The 22,016-nt window shown below is 43.6% G+C and overlaps 1 protein-coding gene across 7 annotated transcripts in view; it reads right to left on the bottom strand.

The window, feature by feature from the left end:
• Positions 1-20,283, bottom strand: part of TTC7A (tetratricopeptide repeat domain 7A) — a 260,649-nt gene extending 240,366 nt beyond the window's left edge. For 3 of the 7 annotated variants that reach the window (XM_043543797.1, XM_043543798.1, XM_037895865.2), the window contains exons 1-3: positions 20,006-20,255; positions 14,387-14,550; positions 11,556-11,724 (exon numbers count right to left, since the gene is read on the bottom strand). In XM_043543797.1, coding sequence (XP_043399732.1) covers positions 11,556-11,724; positions 14,387-14,550; positions 20,006-20,165 — 493 coding nt within the window. In that variant the 5' untranslated portion in view covers positions 20,166-20,255. Of the gene's footprint in view, positions 1-10,201; positions 10,260-10,709; positions 10,769-11,555; positions 11,725-14,386; positions 14,551-20,005 lie in introns of those variants that run through there. The other 4 variants (XM_037895864.2, XM_043543801.1, XM_037895866.1 and 1 more) reach the window with 4 other exon arrangements.
• Between the last annotated feature and the right edge of the window lie 1,733 nt (positions 20,284-22,016).

The following is a 22,016-nucleotide window of genomic DNA, read 5'->3' as shown; positions in this document are numbered from 1 at the left end:
AAAGTCCCTCCTGGCCAGAGACAAAACCCTTTTACCTGTAAAGGGTTAAGAAGCTAAGGTAACTTCGCTGGCACCTTACCCAAAATGACCAATGAGAGGACAAAATACTTTCAAATCTGGAGGTGGCGGGGGGGGAAGGAACAAAGGGTTCTGTCTGTGTGATGCTTTTGCCAGGAACAGATCAGGAATGCAGCCTTACAACTCCTGTAAAGTTAGTAAGTAATCTAGCTAGAAAATGCATTAGATTTTCTTTTGTTTAACGGCTGGTAAAATAAGCTGTGCTGGAGGGAATGTATATTCCTGTTTTTGTGTCTTTTTGTAACTTAAGGTTTTGCCTAGAGGGATTCTCTATGTTTTGAATCTGATTACCCTGTAAGGTATTTACCATCCTGATTTTACAGAGGTGATTCTTTTACTTTTTCTTTAATTAAAATTCTTCTTTTAAGAACCTGATTGATTTTTCATTGTTCTTAAGATCCAAGGCTTTGGGTCTGTGTTCACCTGTACCAATTGGTGAGGATTATTATCAAGCCTTCCCCAGGAAAGGGGGTGTAGGACTTGGGGGGGCATATTTTGGGGGAAGACGTCTCCAAGTGGTCTCTTTCCCTGTTCTTAGTTTAAAACGCTTGGTGGTGGCAGCATACTGTTCAAGGACAAGGCAAAGTTTGTACCTTGGGGAAGTTTTTAACCTAAGCCAGTAAGAATAAGCTTAGGGGATCTTTCATGCAGGTCCCCACATCTGTACCCTAGAGTTCAGAGTGAGGAAGGAACCTTGACATGGTGGCAGAGCGGTGGGATCATTTTGAGGCAGAGATCATTTTGAACCAGAAGCACAGCAGGATTTTAAAGGGTTTTGTAAAAGGTGATTGCAGCTGTTGATTCTGTCACTCTGCCTGGGGGACAGAGCGGCAGGCATAACAAAAAGATTTTTCTTTAGGCTGAGAACAGCTATCAGAGACAAAAGGTAAAAGAATCACCTCTGTAAAATCATTTTTATAGCACTGTATACAGAAAGGTGGTTACCCTTCCCTTTATATTTATGACAGGCCTCTAATTACGGCTTCCAAATGTCTTTAATGATTAACTTTTTTTTTTTAAACTATAGAATATTTTTATAAACTTTTTGCATTCTCACATGATGATTGATCACACATTCAAACTTAAAAATTACAGATATCTGGGGCAGGCCCTTTGGCATGGCTGCTTTGCATCATGCAGCCAGCGTAATCTGGCCCTAAAAGTGGTTTAGCAAGCCCAAGCCTAATGGTGATTCAGCAGTGGCAGAGAGGCCCATAGGAGCTATTATGCAACAGGTCCTTACTGTTGCAGCAGGCAAGAAGTGAAGTGGTCAGAGTAAAGAGGATGACAGGATGTCCATGCACTACATTGATCCTTCCCTGCATGTTCATCCATTAATGGCTGTGGCAGTCCTGCCTGAGTTAAAGCAGCCCTCATGTTGTTCTAACACAGAACAGAGGGAATGGCAATGCACAATGCAGCACCAGAAACAGGGAAGCACACAGGAGAAATTTAAGAGGCCTTTACATCCCATCCCCAAACCTGCATCTAGTGCATTTTGACCACAAGTGAGCGTCTCCCACAACTAAGTATTAAAGGCAAATTGAAAGGAATGTTTATGTCTTATTCTGGTTCAGGAACCAGGGTACTCCTGCAGCAGTTTAATATGGCTCTGACAACAGCAATGGACTTGGAGTCGGGAGATCAAGGTTCTATTCTTGACTGCCACTGATTCCCTATCGCCTTGGGCAAGTCGCTTAGACTCCATGTGCCTTGGTTTCCCCATCCATAAAACGAGTCTAATGACACCTATGCTCCTTTGTAAAGCACTTGAAGATGTCAGATCAAAAAGCTATATAAATGCTAAGTATCACTGTCATCATTAACACCTACACAGTGCAGGGAGCTGCACTGTTCACAATGCTTTAAGAGTCAGTGACACGTATGGTTGCCAACAGTCCCTTATTACAAGCAACATCCCTTATTTTTTTTTGTCTGTACAACAAGATCAGGAGTTGCTGAGTGCTGCAAAAAGCAGCAAGAAATACCCCTGGTGAAGGTAGGTGAGTACTAATTAATTAATAATAAATAATAATGGTGATAATAAATAATAACAATAATATTGGGAGGAGAAGTGGCACGAGGGTGGTAAGAAAACAGTCCCTTATTTTTTAAAATACAATGTTGGCAACTCTAGGAAAAGTGATCTATTAACTCAGATAACTGATTTTCATAACTAAACACACTTTAACACAAAAGAGATCATTGTAAAGTTTACTCTCATTAGGGATGTGGGGTCTTAAATTATCTGGGGTTTGTTCATTTTAAGATCATTTCAGTTCCCCTTTAAGTGTAGGCCACAATAGAAACTGGCATCTAGATATGTCGAGAGTCCTGCCTAGATTTTACAAGTCAAGGCTGATAACCAGCTCTGAAAGTTTCCCTACAAATGCATTTATCCACCAGACAAGACAGGAATCCATGCAGATCTGCTCCAGCTAGTACACTCAGGAGACATCTGTTGTAAAGTTACATTGGAAATTGATATTTACTGGCTTGTTTTGACTGGGGCCTGGCCTACACTATACAGTTATGTCGATATAAGGCAGATTACCTTGACCTAATTATGTCAGTGTCTACACTACAGCCTTGTCCCACCAATGTGAGTACCCTATTATACCGACAATAATTCCACTCCACAAAAGGCATAGGGCTTATGTTGGTGTAGTTAGGGCAACTCAGTGTCTGTGTGGATACTGTTACTTACATCAGCTGTTAGCTCTCCTGTCAATTTCATGGCTCCAACTGACAAGAAAGGCAGGCAGCTCGAGCCTAGCTACCCCCTGCTTCCCTGGAGAGCTGGGAAGCGGGGCCCCACTCCCGGCTGAGAGCTCTCAGCTCCCCACACTGCCCTTCTTAGGTCAGTGGAAACGCTCCAAGGAGCGGTGTGTGGATCTGCACCACTGCAGTAACTACTGCGGTGGCTGTAAATAGACCTAATATAGGTTGACTTAAGCTTTTAGTGTAGACATACCCTGGGTCTCAGAACACCAGATACAAGAAGAAAAAAATACCAGGTAGCCCAGCCCTGTCATGCACCAAGTGGATCAGAAGTGAAATCTCAGTGAACTTGGCTTCTGATGTGTTTTCCTGTTGCTAAAACAGGGCTGAGTAAGAAACAGGCAGAATTACTTGCACCACAGATCAGTGAGAAAGCTCCAGAGCGAGAGAGAACATGCAACACAGCAAACCAAGCAGAGGGCTTCCAAACTGAATGAAAATCATCTGAGACTCATATTGAAGAGGGAATACGTACAGACAATTTGTCCATTTGATGATCACTGAGAGAGCTTTCAAAATGAGTCCTTGTTAAACTCAGACTGGATTATGGAAAATCCTCACAAACCTACAATACCTGCAGAGAGCTGACATTCCTTCCCTTTCCCACCCTGCAACACAAATGATCAGGGATTTGGAAACAGATTTGGGTAAAGCAGATACAGCCAGTTCAGATAAAGGATCTTAATTTCTGCCATTACCTTTGTAAGCTGCTCAAGTCCCAGCATTTATAACTAACCTAAACATTTATTTGTTGATATTTGTTTTGGATGGAAATCTGTCCTGCAAGACTATTGATAATGGGTTTTTCTTCTGTGTTTGTAAAGCACTTAGCACAATGGGGTCCACATCCTGATTATTTGCTACCCACAATACAGAAAAATAGTAAAATGCTGAAGTTTCCAAGAAGACCACAAAAGTTTGGATCACTGTCAAACGTCCATCAAAGTGCTCTGGAAGAAAGAGTATGAAAAGTGCTATATAAAAGCAAATTCTATTTTTTTCCATCAGATTCCACTCCCAGCCATCTACTCTCCATATATCTAGAACTGCTCTCCCCCAGTCCCGCTTCAAATCAGCTCTTTCCCATCATATTATATGTTTGTTCACAATGGAAAAAGCCAAATCTCCCTCAACCTGACCCTTCTTCTTTCCATCATTGTAATTTTGATTGCTTTAGAGCCTGCACTGCAATGTCCCACTTTGTAATAAATTCCCCAATTCAGAAATACCAGAATGCATCACAGAGACCAGGTGGGCAAGGTAATATCTTTTATTGGACCAACTTTGTTTGGTGAGCATGAAAGCTCAAAAGCTTGTCTCTGAGCTCTGCTTCAGATCTGGGAAGCTTACTTAGTGTCACAGCTAAATACAAGCTGGAACATATTGTATAGTACAAATAGTTAATATATTTCAAGGGACCAATCAAGGTGAAGTGGCCTGTTTTCCCCCACCCCACTCTCTCCTCTTTATGACTGGAGGGATGTTAAAGGGCCACTTCACCGTGCATGATCCCTTGAAATATGTGTTAACTACTTACACTAAGCAATCTCTTCCACCTTGTGCTTAGCTGTGACACAGTTCCCCAGACTTGAAGAGCAGCTCCGTGTAAAAGCTTGTCTCTCTCACCAACAGAAATTAGTCCAATAAAAGATATTACCTCACCCACCTTGTCTCTCTAATTTCCTGGGGCTGTAACAGCTACAACACCACTGCACACAGAATGCATCACGTCAGTTCCAACTTAAGGTACATGCAACAATGCTAGTAAGAGATTAAGGCCTTGTCTACACTGCAGAGTTTTTTCACAAAAAGGCAGCTTTTGGTGACAAAACAGTAGAGATGTACACACTGCAATGCCACTTTTGGCGACAAAACTCCTCAATTTTGGCGACAAAATAAAACCACTTCGATGAGAGAGACAGGGCTTTTTACGCAAAAGTTTTGCTGCCAAAGTGCCAGTGTAGACACCACGCTTGATTTTATTGCTGTAATTGGCCTCCAGAAGGTGTCTCACAATGCCCGCCCTGACCGCTCTGGTCAGCGGTTCCAACTCCATTGCCCCGTAGCCAGGCAAGCAACTGTCCGCCCCTCCTCCCTGAAAGGCCTGGGAATTTTGGAAAATCCACTTTCTCTTTGCTCAGCGTGGAGAGCTCACATCGCATCTCCCCAGCTGACAATGGTGGCTCCATGTGGAAAATCCTCTCCTGCTTGGATCAATGCGGAGCTGCTGGATCTGCTCAGTATTTGGGAAGAGGAGGCTGTGCAGTCCTCCCAGCTGCACTCTAGCCGTAGGAATTTCGATACCTATGGGCAGATTTCCCAAAGCTTCTGAGAAAAAGGTTATGATCAGGACATGCTGCAGTGCAGAGAAAAGGTCAAGGAGCTAAGGCAGGCCTACCAGAAGGCAAGAAAGGCAAACTGTCACCCCAGTGTTGCGTCCTAGACCTGCCGTTTTTATAAGAAGTTGGACACTATCCTTGGGAGCGACTCCATGTCCACCACCAAGAGCCCTGTGGATACTTCGGCAGGGCTGGAGCCGGTGGAAAGTGGACCTAACCCAGAGGACTAAATCATTGACGTAGAGGTGAAGGCAGGCAACAATGTACAACCCACTGCAGGGTCACCAGGGTCATCCAGTCAGGAGCTGTTCTCCACTCTGGAGTGTCCAGCCAGTCTTGGTAGTCACACTCTGGCAAGCAAGAAGCAGGCGAGGAGACCCCTGGTAAGTGGTTTTGCTTTGTGAAGTACAGAGGTGGGTTGAGGGCATAGAAATGTAGAAGGTTGGCTGTGTTTCTCTGTGCTGGACATTTCCCTGTGCAGCTAAGTAATAGGGCAGAACAGGGTGTAGATGCACACTGAGATTTCATGGGAATCGTCCAGAGATCTCTAGGAAACTTTCCTGGACGTACTCGCCAATGCTCTGCCAAAGGTTCCTTGGCAGAGCTGCTTTGTTCCTTCCCCCATCGAAGGAAACTTTCCCACACCATCTGCAATCACTTGTGCAGGGACCAAAACAGCACACAGGCGGGAAGCATAGGGATTGGGGTAGAAGCCACAAGCATGTAGTAGATGCACCATTGCTTCTTTGCTTACTCTCAGGAGTGAGATATCTGCTACAATGACCCGCTGTCTGTGGAAAAGGGTAGGAAAATTTAGAATATTGTCCCTAGTCAACTGCACCGTGACCCTTTCATATTGTTTCTCCCCTGATTTAGAATGCCCTCCGCCGCAGAGTAAACTCACAATGCTTGGAGTGTTCGCCAGCATGTGTGCTTGTCAAGGGTCAGTGAGAAAGTGATTGGTATATTAGTAGAGGTATTTTACTGTACCGTTTCAATGCTGTGCGTGTACTTAATAGTCACGCATCTGTGTATTGTTCCTTGTGCTTATGCAGATGTGGCTTTCACAGGCACCCCCTACACACCAGCAGAGCACCTCCACCTGATAACAAAGTGCCGGAGACGGAGAAAGGAAGACATGTTCCGGGAGATCATGCAATGCTCAAATGCAGAAAACAGGGAATGCAGACAGTGGAAGAAAATCAAGGCAGGACAGAAAAGAAAATGAGACCTATACTAGGGATGCAACTGAGAGGATGATTAAAGTTATGGAGAAGCAAACTGACATGCTACAATCCCTCATAACCCTCCAGATTAAACAGATGCATGCCCGCTCTCCCCTTCAGCACTTTTAGAACTCTTTCCCATACCTTCCCCAAACTCCATCCGCAAATTGCTTTCCCCTGTCTGGGACTTCTCGCTTTCCCATTCACTCTACCCCCACAAACACCTTTTCAAATGATAGCTGGACTTACGCACAGCTCTGAAAGTCAGCCCTCCCCAGTATCGCCTCTCCCACTAGCAATTGGGGGGGGGGAGGGAGGGGCGATTGTAGTTTTTTACGCAATAAAAGCAAAGTTTTTTGAATGATAAGAACTTTATTTGTTTCCAGAAAATTGTGAGAGCACATGGCAGCAAAAACAAACAAGCAGTTAAATCATTTGCTTAGACTGAATCCCAGGTCAAAATCACAAGTGCTCCCTAGCAAAACTCAAATTTCATTAAGCATTGTAGTCCAGAGCATACCAACATACATTACTGGTTCTCATCTTCAAAGTGTTGCCTCAAAGCTTCCCAGATTCAAATTGCCCCCCACTGTGTCCTCTAATTGTCCTGGTATCTGGCTGCTCAAAAGCCGCAGCCAGGCGTTCTGCCTCAGCAGGCCACCCCTGAGCAAACTTTTCACCCTTACCTTCTGTGACAGGGTCAGGCTAGATGGCTACAGGAGAGTGACAGAAGGTAGCTATATTAGCTCCAGATTAAGCAGGTCTCTTTTCCCTGAGTAAGATAATGGGCTGTTCCAGAACCATCAGGAAGTTGCTGGAACCAATTAAGACAGGCTAATTAGGACACCTGGAGCCAATTAAGAAGCTACCAGAATCAATTAGGACAGGCAGGCTAATCAGGGCACCTGGTTTTAAAAAGGACCTCACTTCAGTTAATGAAGCACATGTGAGGAGCTGGGAGCAAGAGGCACAAGAAGCTGAGAGTGAGTAGGCGTACTGCTGGAGGACTGTGAAGTACAAGCATTACCAGACATCAGGAGGAAGGTCCTGTGGTGAGGATAAAGAAGGTGTTGGGAGGAGGCCATGAGGAAGTGGCCCAATCCACAGGGCCCTGGGCTGGAACCCAGAGTAGAGGGCAGGCCCAGGTTCCCCTCATCCCCCTCAACTCCCTATTTGAGACAAGAGGAGGTGACCTGGACTGTGGATCCCCCCAGAGGGGAAGGTCCCTGGCCTATCCCCTAACCCACTAGGTGGGTCAGTAGAGACTGCGGGGATTGTTCTCCTCCCTTTCCCCATGCTGGCCAGTGATGAGGTTAGCTGAGTGAATGGCAGGTTTGAGCCACTAGCAAAAGTGTCCAAACTGAGGGCTGCCGTGAATCTCTGAGGCAACTAAATCTGCCAATAAGCGCAGGACCCACCGAGGCAGAGGAGGAACTTTGTCACACTTCACAAATATTGGGCAACGCGCAACATGTGGCAACAACCATGGGATATTATCCTCATTGAAGTCTAACCTTCAAGGCATCACGAGCACACCTTTCATCTACCAAATGCACATTCCAAGGTTATCCTGCACCTACTCAACCTATTGTTGAACCCTCCTTACAGCTATCTAGGTTTCCCATGTAAGGCTTCATGAGCCATAGCATTAAGGGGTATGCCGGGTCTCCCAAGCTCACTATGGGCATTTCAACATCCCCTACTGTAATCTTCTGGTCTGGAAAGAAAGCCCATGCCTGCAGCATTCTGTACAGGCCGGTGTTTCTAATATATATGTGTCATGCACCTTTCCAGATCACCCCACATTGATGTCAGTGAAACACCTGCAGTGGTCCACTAGCGCCTACTCCGTCACCAGGTGGTCCGGTGCCAAAATTGGAATATGCGTGCCATTTGTTGCCCCTCCGCAGTTTTCTGCAAAGCCATCCGCTATTTCACATACATTACCAAGAGTCACGGTCCTTCGTAGCAGGATGCGATTAATGGCCTTGCACACTTGCGTTAACGCAGCTCCAACAGTCGACTTCCCAACTCCAAACTGATTTGCGACCAACCAGTAGCAGTTTGGAGTCGCCCCAGCTTCCACACTGCAATTGCCATGCGCTTCTCCACTGAGAGGGTAGCTCTCATTTGGGCATCCCTGTGCCGCAGGACTGAGACAAGCTCAGCACACAGTTCCAGGAAGGTGGCTTTTCTCATCCTAAAGTTCTGCAGCCACTACTCATCATCCCAGACCTGCATAACAATGCCATCTCACCACTCAGTGCTAGGTTCCTGAGCCCAAAAGCAACAATCCACTGTGTGCAGGTGCTCCATGAATGCCAGAAGTAATCTCATGTTGCTCCTACTGATGTCAGACAGCATGTCACACAACTGTGAATCCCATTGAGTTCAGAACTTCACGATTAACTGCACTGCAATTTGTGATGTGTGACTGACAGCAAGCAGAGCATTTGACTGCAGTGCAGGATCCATTCTTTCACACACAGTTGGTGGGGTGAACAGAAAACAAGGGACGTTGAAAAATGCTGCAAACTGAAGATGGAAGAACATGGACTCCTGGGACAGAAAGCAATGCATCATGGGACATTGAGCCCTGACCCATGATGCGCTGCAATCCACTCTTCCTTTCCACAAGATGCAGCAGGAGGTGGAGAGCTGAACCGTGGGATAGCTACCCACAGTGTTTTGCTCTCACTGTCGATGCTACTGCCCCAAGTGTGGACGCGCTCTGCCAACAGAGGAAGACAGGGTGAACATGCAATAACCATTTTCTTTTAAGCGCTTTTTGATCGTTGACAAAACTTTCGGTGAAAAAACTCTGCTGGTGTAGACTTGGCCCCAAACAATAAAAGCAGTGGTGCTGTAGGGTCATCTTTAAAAAAAGTTGTTAATAAAGGCTGTTTTCTTGACTGTGTAATGAGTTCTGGGTGGAAAGAGAAAGTGACTGACTGTACATTTAATGCCTCATCCAAACCTTAAAAAAAAAAAAAAAGTAGGGTAGATTCTATTCCAAAAGGAAGACTTTGTTCAGATTGATTTGGATTGTTTTCTAAACCAGTTTTCACAATAAGCAAGGACCTATGGTCAGTGCTAACTGAAAATTACTTTGGACCAGATCCAATTTAAACCAGTTGAGGAGTAGTTCCGTTGAAGTTAATGGAATTAAGCCAATTAATAAACAACTGAAGATCTGGCCATTTATGTCCAGAGAGTTGCAAACGGAAGAAAAAACATCCAGTAAACTTTGTTTTGGAGCTACAGGCTTGTTTGTTTGTTTGTTTTTAAATAAAGGACGACTCCCCTTATTCTGCTCTGCAGAATGAGTCCATGCAGAAACTTACTGTTGTATAATTTTATGCATACTGCTACATAAATATAAGAGGGTTTCATTGCTCTGTAAGCAAGTACAAAAATACTAGTAATACAAATAATTCATCATCATCAGAATAATAACAAAGTGGGAAAGCTGTGTTTTCTCAACAAATTTAGCTGGGCTAAGTCTCAAGCAGGATTCTTTTTTCTGTCAGAAACTTATGATGAAAGAACAGAACTGAATTCTGAGAGGCCTACACGCTCCTGGCTTCTAGACTAATCTCATAAATCAGAGGGGAAAATGAGAATAGTGGAGATGACGCAGCACAGGTGACATGTTTCTTGAATTTCACACACACACACCAAACCACAAGGAAAAAAACACCATCATGAATCCTTCATACTTACAAACATGAAACATTAGCAAGAGACAGGACCTGATCCAGCAAGGCACAAACCTACCTCAGCTTCCTGTGGCATCAGCAGGGGATGGGGATACACCACCTCATTGGCTCAGGCCCTAAGAAGCAATGCTTTTTGGTATGTTTATATGCACACATTACAATAACTTATGTAGCTAATATAAGGCCTGATCAAATGCCCACTGAAGTCAATGGAAAGACTTAATGGAGTTCAAAGAGCTTTACATTGGGCCATTAGTTGCTCTTGGACACACTGCTAATACACATATGGGTAGCTTTCACCAGTCCTCCCCTCCTCTCTCAACAAAAGGAGTAAGTGCAAATTACAAATCAAATCAGTTACAATACGTAAAAGCTCACTACCACAGCAGACTCATCCAATGCCCACAGAAAAGAAACCCAAAGCCAGCAAAGAAGCACCACAAACAGGTTTTTAAAAAGCAGAATGCTGCGACTGTGTGAGATCATGAAACACATCCAAATTACTATCAGTGCTAACGGCACATTCAAACAGGGTTTGGGTTGGTTTGTTTTTTCTTTTTACATACCAGTTGAGGATATCTGATCATCACAGAGTTCTCATTCACCTAACAAGCTGGCGGAAATGCTGAAAAGAGTAGAAAGCAGTAGATAGATAGCAATATTTTAGCAACATTTATAAAAGAACTGAAAGCAACTAAAGGAGAAGATTACAGGGTTTGTTTGTTTTCATCAGTCAGTTTTTTTCACTTTCAAAAATTACATGCAGTTTTGCTAATTGTAGGTGCTGTTTTCAACAAGGTCTCTCAAACAGATCTGTATAATTAAAACAAAATAAAGAAAAAAAGGAGAGACTGCTGTTTGTACATAAGAGATCTGATAGTATGTGGCATGCATTGCAACACTATGGTAGCCACCTTGAAAACACATATTGTGTCACTTCACAGTTTAAAATTTGGAGAGGTTGTATTGACTATTTTATGTAGGTCCCTCAAAGTTTGTGCGTATATGTCCTTTCCTTCCTTCTAAAGAAAACCATAGGCCCCCAATTCAGCAAAGCACTCAAATATACACTTAATTTAAACTTTAAATGCATTGCTGAATCAAGGCCACTATTACTACAACATTCCTTACCTGCTCTAATATTTCCTTACTTCTTTTTGTAAGTCAGTTAAGTTTACAATGTATGGACTAAGATTTTGTAATATCTATGTAGATGTATATTTTAAACTAGATAGGCATTACCGGTGGAATTTTCAAAAGAGTGTTCAGCATATCTTAACTCTGCTGCCACTAAAATGAGTGGCAAGACTCCCTCTGACTTAAGTGGGAGCACAGTGAGGCCAGTGCTGAGCGCTTTGAAAATCCCAGCCTAAATACGTAACTACTTCTAAGCTACATTTACAACCCATTACCTTTGATAACAAATGCTTCAGTCACCAGGCGCAGAAGGTACAAAGGTTCATTTTCTATGGAGATGTCATCAATTCTTGTTCTGGCATACATGCTGACTGCATCCCTGTAGGATCCCTCCACATAATGGAGCTTCCCAAGGATCAACACTGCTTCAGTCATATATTTAGGCTGGAAAAATAAAGGTTTTTCTGTGGTGAGATACGTGGACAGCAAAACAGCATTACCTCAGAGAAAACTGTGTGCTAGACATAAAGCAAAAAATCAAGAACATCTGTTAGGAATGGTCTAGGTCTATAGTAACTCCTCGTTTAACGTAGTTATGTTCCTGAAAAATGTGACTTTAAGTGAAATGATGTTAAGCGAATCAAATTGCCCCATAAGAATTAATGTAAATGGGGGGGTTAGGTTCCAGGGAAATTTTTTTCACCAGACAAAAGACTATATTACATATACACATATATACACACATACACACACACACACACACACACACACAGAAACAAACAATTTAATACTGGTACACAGCGATGATGATTGTGAAGTTTGGTTGAGATGATGAAGTCAGAGGGTGGGATATTTCCCAGGGAATGCCTTACTGCTAAATGATGAACTAGCAATTGGCTGAGCCCTCAAGGGTTAACTCATTGTTGTTAAAGTAGCCTCATACTCTACAAGGCAGCAGGAATGGAGGGAGGGGAGACAGCATGGCAGACAAAGACAGACACACACCCTGTGTGAGAGAGAGATGCGCATTGCTCCTTTAAGTACACTGACTCCACTTTAAGTACACTGCTTGTTTAAGCAGATCAGCAAGCTGAGCAGCAAGCTCCCTCTGTCCTGAGCCCTGTCGTGTGTCCCTCTGCTCTATGGAAGATGGGGTAAGCAGGGTGCAGGAGCAGGGGGGACACCCTGACATTAGCCCTACCCCCCCACCCCCCAGCAAGCAGGAGGCTCCAGGAAGCAGCTCCAAGGCAGAGGGCAGGAGCAGCACATGGCAGTGGGGGGAGGGACAGCTGAACTGCCGGCAATTGATAGCCTGCTGGGTGGCTGCCAGCTGGGTGGCTGCCGTACAGGGAACTTCGGAGAGCGGGGAGCTGATGTGGGGGGCTGCCGGTCCACTCTGGTTCCAAGCCCCAACCAGCGAGCTGCAACTAGGGCTGCTCTTCCTGCAAGCAGTGGACAAAGCAGGCGGCTGCCAAACGACATTATAAAGGGAGCATTGCACAACTTTAAACGAGCGTGTTCCCTAATTGATCAGCAACATAACAACAAAACAATGTTAACAGGGATGACTAAGTGAGGAGTTACTGTACTTGGTCCTGCCACAGCACAGGGGGCTGGCCCTGATGACCTCTTGAGGTCCATTTCAGCATTACATTTTTATGATTATATTTTTAGTCTCAATACTGCTGGCTTCCCCTGTAGTTTACTCTCAAAAGCTAGGCGTGGAACACAGTTGGTGGACAAAGGACTCCAGCCTTAGGCTCATGCTTTCAAGTCTGAGATCAGTGGGTAATAAAGTGTTAAAAACTGCTCTGAAGCCCTGTTCTGGAACCTACAACATGGGGGCACCAGAGTTGATACCCTCACATGGATCTGGTAGAGCTATTCTATTGCACTAGCAGTTGTGAACGGCATATAGAACTGGGACAGTTTCATTGATTTTACACAGGATCTGTTTCTATTTTTTCTAGTGGGGCACTGCTCCACCTGCCCCGTGGCAAGCCCACTACAGGGATGCCCCCAGTGACCCCTAATGAGTCCCAAATGAGGTACAGTTTCCTCTTTTCAAATTAAAGAACAGAAATCCATTTCCAGCCTTCTTTCCCTATCCCAGCTGGCGTGACACAGGGAATAGTGCAGCCCCAGAATCACAGTAACTATGTGCCTCCTGCAGCCCCCCCCGGGGAAAACAGGGCCAGGGATATGCATGCCTGATGGGGAAACGTGAGGAGCTAATTTGTTTATGCTCCTCACTCCCCAAGTAGCTCTGGACCACAGTGAATGCAGGACCCCTCTGTACCCCACTACAGTGTGCACATAGTAACAATGAGGATGGGCAAGTCTAATACACGGTCAGTTTATGTGGCCTATTGGAAATGTAAGTGCCCTGCAAAAGAACAATAATTGGATTGTGACCTCCATTGTGTCTCTGATGTATAAACAAGGCCCTGAGGATTTTGTTTCTTTCTTTTGCTTTTAACTTCTTGGATTTTTACATTGAAATTTAAATCTTGTCTCCCCATTTTCCTCAGAAAGACTCTGTGAATGAACAGAGAACTAACAGGATGATGACATTGCAAGTACCTAGGCACTGAAACCTAAATAACTAATAAGAGGGAAAGCACCAGTCGCTTTTGAAAATCTTGGCCCAAGTATCTACAAATACATTGAAATAAATGCAAAATGAGGGCCTTCTGCAACATTCACAAGATCAGGCCCTTAAACAGATTGTAGCAAGTCCAGGATTTCAGACTAGTGTTATTTTCAATCCTTCAAAGCAAGTTCTATAAGCATGATGTGTCCAATAATGTAGCAAATTCCTATCCTCTCAGCCAACTTTTTTCAAACGATTGCCAGAAAAAAATTAATGTGTATCAGTAAATGAGCATATAATTTACTCTAGTACTCCAAAAAAGGGATTCTTCCAACTGAAGATACCGCAAAGAAATAACGAATGGGACATTAATGACACGTTAAGGAGCACCGAACTCTGTGTAAGAAACAGGTGGCCACAGATAAATGATGCAGATGTTTTGTATTTCTGTCTAACAACTATACCACAGTAGCATCAACATGATAACGATTTGCGTCTACTGAGAGTACTTACTAGTAATTTTCCTCTGTTTAGAATACCGGTCAAATACTTTTTGGCTTTACTCATTTTTGGCTCATTCTTTTCCATTAATGGAATGGAGTCCTTTATTTTGGCAAGGTTTTCCTTTAAACACTGCTCCAGAAGGGCCTCTGCGAGCAGCAGATTCCCATAGTCCACTGAAAGACACATAAGAAGGAATAAGAGAAGTCACGTAGTGCTGTATTCCCATCTATCGTAAGATAGAAAAACAAACAGAGTATCCTGTCCAACTGTATAATATTACCCTTATCTAAGGGGTTCAAATGTAAGTACAGGAAGATGATATTAGACTATAAAGAGACTGATGATTCTTCTGCTTATTGGAAATGTTAGTTTCCGACCAAAAAAAAAAAAAAAAAAAGAGGAAAAAAAGGCAAAACTTTTTTTCCCCATTTTCATCTGAAGATATCTTTACAAGTGGGGGCATTTATTTTTGTAGCAGACTTCACTATATTGCCTTCACTAATTCAGCTGTTCAAAATTTCCACTGTGAACCCCTGTTTTCAAGGGCTAATAATTTAGGGCAAAATTCAGCATAGCACCTAAATACATGCTTAATTTTACATATGTACAAGCATGTATTATATGTGCAAGTGCTTTGCTAAATCAGGACCCTGGCTGTAGAAAATTGGTTGAGACCTTTATGCCAAGTTTCAGATATGTCAAAAAAAAAAAAAATTTTTTTTTTTGTAAAAATAAAGTAAAAAAAAAACAAACAAACAAACAAAAATCCCCACTAAATCCCACAGTTAAACTAAAGACAAGTTTGGAGCTTGATTCTGCAAAATAATTAGTGCAAGCATAATTCTTATTACCAAATGTAAGATCCCATCCTGTGAACAGTTACGCACATAAATAATTTACAAATAGTCTTAGTAGCTTCATTCAGCATGACTGTTCAGATGAGTCAAGTATCTCACATTCCACAGTGTTTGCAGAATAAATAAATCATTGAGATTACTCACAGAAGTAAGCGTTAATGTTAGTAAGAACTCATGTTAATATTTAAGGGTCAAACCTTTACATTGTTCATATATAAATCAAAGGCCCAAGCCTGCATTGCATGTGCACTTAAAATTCCAAATCTAGGGAATTTTCAATACACAGAGAATGCAGGAACAAATCTTTTTTTTATTTTTTATTAATAGTTTTAATTTACAAGACAATTTTTAAACACTAATAGTATTACAGATATGATATTTTTTGCTACACAGAAAAACAGAAAGCAATCTGACATTAAGACCGAGTTTTCTTGGGTGTTTTGTTTTTCTTTTTTACAAAGCACATTCAGTTGCTTTCTTAATTTGTGAATGCGGTTACTGCATCTGCAAAAGGCCAATTAGATACATAACTGCCCATTTGTGCACGCACAATTACCTGATTTGTTTGAACAATCACAGTAAATACTTTTATATATTAGGGTCGCAATTACATGCACATTTTTAAAAGTCAGGTCCTAATAATCAGAGTTACTTAGCATCCTCACACATTATATTTTCCCCTGCTGTGTAAGAAGACTTCACGTCACTACACGTTGTCATTTTACATTCAATAAAGTCAGTACATTACTTTACAAAACCACAGAAATATATAAACACACAAAAAATAGACAGTAAATATATACTTATATATATAAATAGTAAATAAAAGTGTGCGTATATATATATATATATATATATATATATATATAATCTCACACACACACATATACTGTACTTATACACAAAAACTGTCACAGCATTTTTACAAAAATTCCATCCTGACACTGTAGTTTATAAAAACACTACAGAGGCATGATATTAGAATTTTTTCTTTACAGAACGTTTTTCACATTGCACGGACACTCCCTTGTTACCATAGGACCATTGAAAAGTGCTGTACCTCTGGAACTGATTCATTCTTTAGTCAGAGAAATGAAACTAGAGATTTTCTCCTTCATAACTACCAAGTAACAATGTCTTGGCAGGAGACAATTTTTAAACTGATAAAACTTGACATTATCCCTTTAAGTAAAAAATAATACATTAAAAAAAAACTGTACCACTGATTCTGGCCCTGACACCTGTTATCAGAGCCACACAGTGAACCCTTGTGCCTGTGCAAAGCCCCAGTGAAATCAGTGCAGCTCCACGTAGGCACAAAGGGTCTGCAACACAGATTGAACTGCAGGGCTGGAGCCTGTAGTCTTACTAATTCTACATCCAAACAAAATATATTTTTAAAGAATTGCAGTTGTGAAAACAAGCCCAAATACATCAAACAATTTCCCTGCTCAAAAAGGCACTGCCTTTGAAGAACTCTATGGCCCCATCCTGCAGACACTTTTGCATGCGAGTAACTTTACTCACACAAATAGTCCCATCAACTTCAACAGTGGTACCAGTATTAAGTCACAGGATCAGGTCCATTTTGTTTGGTTTCTTAAAAAAAAAGTCATTTTTAGCAAGAGTCTAGATCATTTACTTATCCTTACAAATTCCAAAATCTTTGTCTACTATGTGTTAATAAAGTAGCCCAGCACTCCACCCATGAACAATTTGATAACAAAGCAGTGTGTCCTGTCAATGGGATGAAAACATTGGCAGGAAATAGATAATAAAAATATAATTGCTATTTAGAACTTACACTACCTTGACTGCTTTGGTTGGGGTGGAGGGCATCAGAACATCCTTACAACACATGATACATTTAAATAAGAGAGCATCCTCTACAAACATAAGAAATAAAAGGATCTAAGAGGGTCCAGAAAGGAGGGAGAAAACAAATATAACGCCCACAGTGGTCACACTTTCATAGTTTTTTTTTTCCCAGGTGTGGTGGAATGAGATGGATTTCAGGGGTCGAGACCTCCGCAGTTTAGACCCCGTCACAACAGAGACCAGATCATCTATCTATTTACGAATCGATGGCAGGTAGTATCTGAGCCCAGATAACTAGTAGGCTGAGGATCAATGAAGAGGTCTCAGATATATAGATTTTGCTGTAACTCTTACAAAGGAGGTATCAAAGAACAATGAGCATAAAAATCACTTTGGCCCCAAACTTGCAAACACACACACACAGGAGTGGGGTGGGGAGGCAGGAGGCGAGAAGGGGTGGGGTGAGGAGGCGAGTGGCAAGCCAGCAGCAGGGTGAGGAGGGCAAGTGGGGGTCTGGCTTCAAGCGGGGATGGAGTGAGGAGGGCGGGTGGGGGTCTGGCTGCGAGCAGGGGGAGTGGGAGCTACCAGCGAGCAAGAGTTCTCATGGCGGGCAGGGGGTGTCTGTGGCAGGGGAGTGAGGAGGCAAGTGGCGGGTGAGAAGCGGGTGCATAGGCAGTGGGTGGAACCCCACTTTGGGGAGGCTAGCCCCTGACTTCACCCCTTCTGCCTGCACTCCCACCCTCGGCAGCTGGAGCCCTGAGACCCCCTATGCCTGGAGCCACAAGCCCCCCGCCCAGAGAAGCCCTGAGCACCCCTCCCCCCACGGCCAGAGGAGCCCTGGGCTGGCCGAAACCCTGAGACCCGCCCCCCCACACCTGGCCGGAGGAGGCCCAGGCTGGCCGAAGCCCAGAAGATCTCTGCCCACTCATCCAAGGGAGCTCCGGGCTGGCTAAAACCCTGAGCTCCCCAACCTGCCCGAAGCAGCCCCGGGCGAGCCACAGCCATGTCTCCTGTCCTGTCCCCTCCCCACCCCTCCCCAGACCCAAGCCACCCAGATACGTTTTTCATTATTATTTAGACTTCTATTATGTAAAAGCACTTTTAAATTTTTAAATTTACTTCAGAATCGTTATACAGACATTTACTTTTACCAAAAAAGCACAAGAAACAATAATAAAAAAGACAAGAACGTGCAAAGCATCATATTTGTATTTCTATTCTGTTAGGTCCGGTAAAGAATAGAGATAACGGTGCATGATTTTTATTATTGAGTCTGCAAAAAAACCCAACCAAACCTTATATAAATAAATTACAATGACTTTGATGTATATGTGCGCATATTACTTTATTAACTTTAGGAAAAAATAAATAATTTTAGGAAAAAGTGTAAGTGCAGCCAACACCAAAAAATTTGTTCCAAGAACCCTTGGTCTAAAGCGTGGCCAAGATAAACATAGCCACACAATCTTTCCAAATGCTAGAGAGAGAGCAGTTTGCAGATGAGTTCATTCTGGATATTCTCTAAGGTTCTGGGTGAGCAAATCTTAACAGGATGTGTGTTCAAACAAAATGAATCATCCCAGCAGTCACTAGTCTCCTCCCCACTTAGATATGCAGCATGAAAAAAGAAGGGGGCAAATCTTTTATAGGTATATGCTTGCTGAGCTAGATAAACCAATTTCCGCCCTGAGCTATACCGATGAAAGCCCACTAATTCCATCAGTGGTGCATAGGAATAAATGAGGGCTGAATTTTGCCATGAGTTCTGCTTGCTTTTTTAAATTATTATTTCCCTTAAGATTGCAGATTAGTCTCTCCTTCTTGCAGGTTCACATTTTGGGTCTCTCTGCTCCTCCTGTTGTCAAGTACCACGACCAGCTTTACAAAGACACGTGAATCATTGTAATTGCATGACTACATACACAGGCACTCACTCTTCTGGGAGTATTTTTCCTCCTTCCACGTTTTGAGACAGTCTGCCCTGCTCAAGAGTGAGATCCTTAGCACATACTCTAGAATTTCCTTCCATAGGATAGGTAAGAGATCAGGCCAGCTGCTAAAAACCATCCCTGTTCAACCTCTTTGGAGCAGGGACTTCATTTATTGTATGTTTGTACAGCACCTAGCACAACAAGGCCCAGCTTGGTTGTGGCCTTAAGGCACTACTGCAATATATATGTTTTTGCTCTAGTTTATAAAACTAAGTGGATCTCCACTTCTCCGCTTGCAAAGGACATATCTTGACTCAGCCCTGAGCCAAAGCTTCCAATGAGCTACTCTCCAATTCCCAGTTTAGCCATTTCCTGATCAAACCAGCTAAATACGCTGGCAAGCTAGGGGTTCATGGCAAAAAAATATATATATATAGTGACAGGTTTCAGAGTAGCAGCCGTGTCAGTCTGTATTCGCAAAAAGAAAAGGAGGACTTGTAGCACCTTAGAGACTAACCAATGTATTTGAGCGTAAGCTTTTGCGTGCTCAAATAAATTTGTTAGTCTCTAAGGTGCCACAAGTACTCCTTTTCTTTTTATATATATAGTAGTTACAGACACAAGCCACATTTTGCTGTCTGGATACCCCTAGAGAGTCCCTTAGATCACACTGTGCAAGCAGGAGACAAACTCCACACACGTACGCTAATGCGGGCGAAAATCCCACAAAACCCATTGCTATCGGCACCCCGCTGGGGAGCCCCACCAGGACCCGGCCCGTTTCAGGGGCTGAGGAACGGACAGTCCGTGCTCGGGGCTGGGGAGCACGTACGCAGGAGCCATGCAGCGTCCAAACAGCTGGGGAGGCTGGCTTCACCGCCGTGCTCTGCCCGCGGGATGGGGCGGCTGGGCTCGGCACGGGTCCGCAGCGCCGCTGGCTCCAGGGCTCGGCCGGCCGGCGAGACCCCCTGTGCACGGGCAGCTGGGAGCCAGGCGGGGATCGCCCGCTCAGCCTCACTCACCGGAGTCCTGCGCGTCCCCGGCCCCTTTCCGCGGGGGGCTGGCCGCGGGCAGCAGCAGCTGCCTCACCAGCTCGGGCAGCTTGTCCCACTGACACTCCGCCCGGCACCTCTCGATCTCCCCCTCCAGCTTCAGGTACGAATGGGAGCCCTTCGCAGCCATTTTCGCGTTGGTGTCTCCGGTACCGCAAGAGGGAAGTCCCTGGCTGGCAGCGCCTGGGGAACAGCCGGGCTCCCCTCCCCGCCTTGAGCATGTGCCGCGATCGCCGGGTGCATGTTGGGAAGTGAAGTTCTAGCTGCAACCCTGCGCCTCACCCGCGCCGCCGAGTTCCCACTGCAGAGAAACACCCTCCCTTTAAAGCTCCTGGGTTTGCCTCGGAACCGGCAAACCGGTCGGCACCCCTTTCCTCCCCTGGTCCCTCTGCTTTAGGGTGACCAGATGTCCTGATTTATAGGGAGCGTCCTGATATTGGGGACTTTTTCTTATATAGGCACCTATTACCCCCCACCCCTATCCCGATTTTTTACACTTGCTATCTGGTCACCCTAGTCTGCTTTCCGCTCTGCTTTGTATTACTGTTTGCTAACCACCCTACCAGGGCGCTCTCCTCTTCACTTACTTAGCACTTGGAACATAACAAGCTCTAAGACTTATTATTACTGACCTCGGAGGCTGGCTCCTCTTCATTCCCTTTTATTCCTCAAGTAAATCCCTGGACTCAAGAAAGGAGTGTGTGATAAAGGAGGAGTGAGCAGTGCTCAGAGAACAACAGCCCTCTGAGGATCAATATCCTAAAATAGCTAGGCATCTCCATAATGATGAGGTAACTGAGGCAAAGAGAAGTGAATAATAATATTGCTTTGCTCTTCTACTGCGCTTTCCATCCGATGATTTCAGTGTGTTTAACAAACATCAATTAATTAAAGCCTGGCAACATCCCTGTGAGGTAAGTATGTTATCAGAAACAGAGACAAAAGGATTAGGTGGCTTGTTCCTGATTGCACATCAAGTGTATGGCAGGGCACAGAATCCATCTCTCTCAACTTGCAGCGCTCTGCTTTGCTTGCTAGACCCTACTCCTTCCTACCAGAACTCATCCATCAGACTCTGAGGTCAACTCTTTTTATTTCCTTTCACCTGGTAATTCCTACTAGAAATCTTTGCATCCATAATAGTAATCATTTAAAATGTATTAGTTATCATCCAAAGCAAGTTTTATGTTACATATATACATAATGGTGCTGCTGCTAAATACATCCATCTTCTAGAAATCTAGTGCATGGTCTAAACTGTTTGTCTTCTCTGTTGAGCAGATTGTGTCCTCTCCTGTGTTTTTTATGATGCCAACCACACTGATTGTATTCAGTGTACCATAAATGAAACAATAAGAAATGTTTCACTTTTTCATTCACCTAAGTGCTTAAATTTCATTCCTGCTAGGGAAGGAGACAGTGCCAGAACAAAGCTTTTGTGTGCTCTGCAATACTAGAAAAGAAATGCGCGTGCGCACACACACAAATCTGTTTTTCACATTTCTTTTCCCTTAAGTTTTGACTAGAATTTTAGTGCACCTCTTAACTCTTTTAGTGCTTGCTTAGATATATATATATTCTCAGCAAAAGCTCATTTCTATATATCTTATATCCTATCACAATTCTATCACTTTCCATTCCAAGTACAGAGCATACTTCTTTGACCTGGCTTTCACAAATAAAAGCACTTAAAATGTCTTCCTCCCTCGTTTTCCTGGGAGAGGATTGGCAAAGCAATCACAAGTGGTAGGTGCTAGTGACACCCCTGAATGCATCACTGGAAAGTGCTTAAGAGACTATGGTGATTGACATGGTATAAAAACCTGGATACAAATTAAATGATTGGAAAATGAAAAAAATTACAAAAATATGCCCATTGGAACTTCCAGTTAAGCGTGCTGACAAATACTGTTGTATTTAGGTGATAACTGGATTGTGCTTCCTGGTGACAAGGTGATAATCTCTATTTCACACACACAGT

The sequence above is a fragment of the Chelonia mydas genome, chromosome 3 (assembly GCF_015237465.2).
Source record: "Chelonia mydas isolate rCheMyd1 chromosome 3, rCheMyd1.pri.v2, whole genome shotgun sequence".
Taxonomy (NCBI): Eukaryota; Metazoa; Chordata; order Testudines; family Cheloniidae; genus Chelonia; species Chelonia mydas.
Note: the sequence above shows the minus strand (reverse complement) of the source record. Positions and strands in the feature narration are given on the sequence as shown.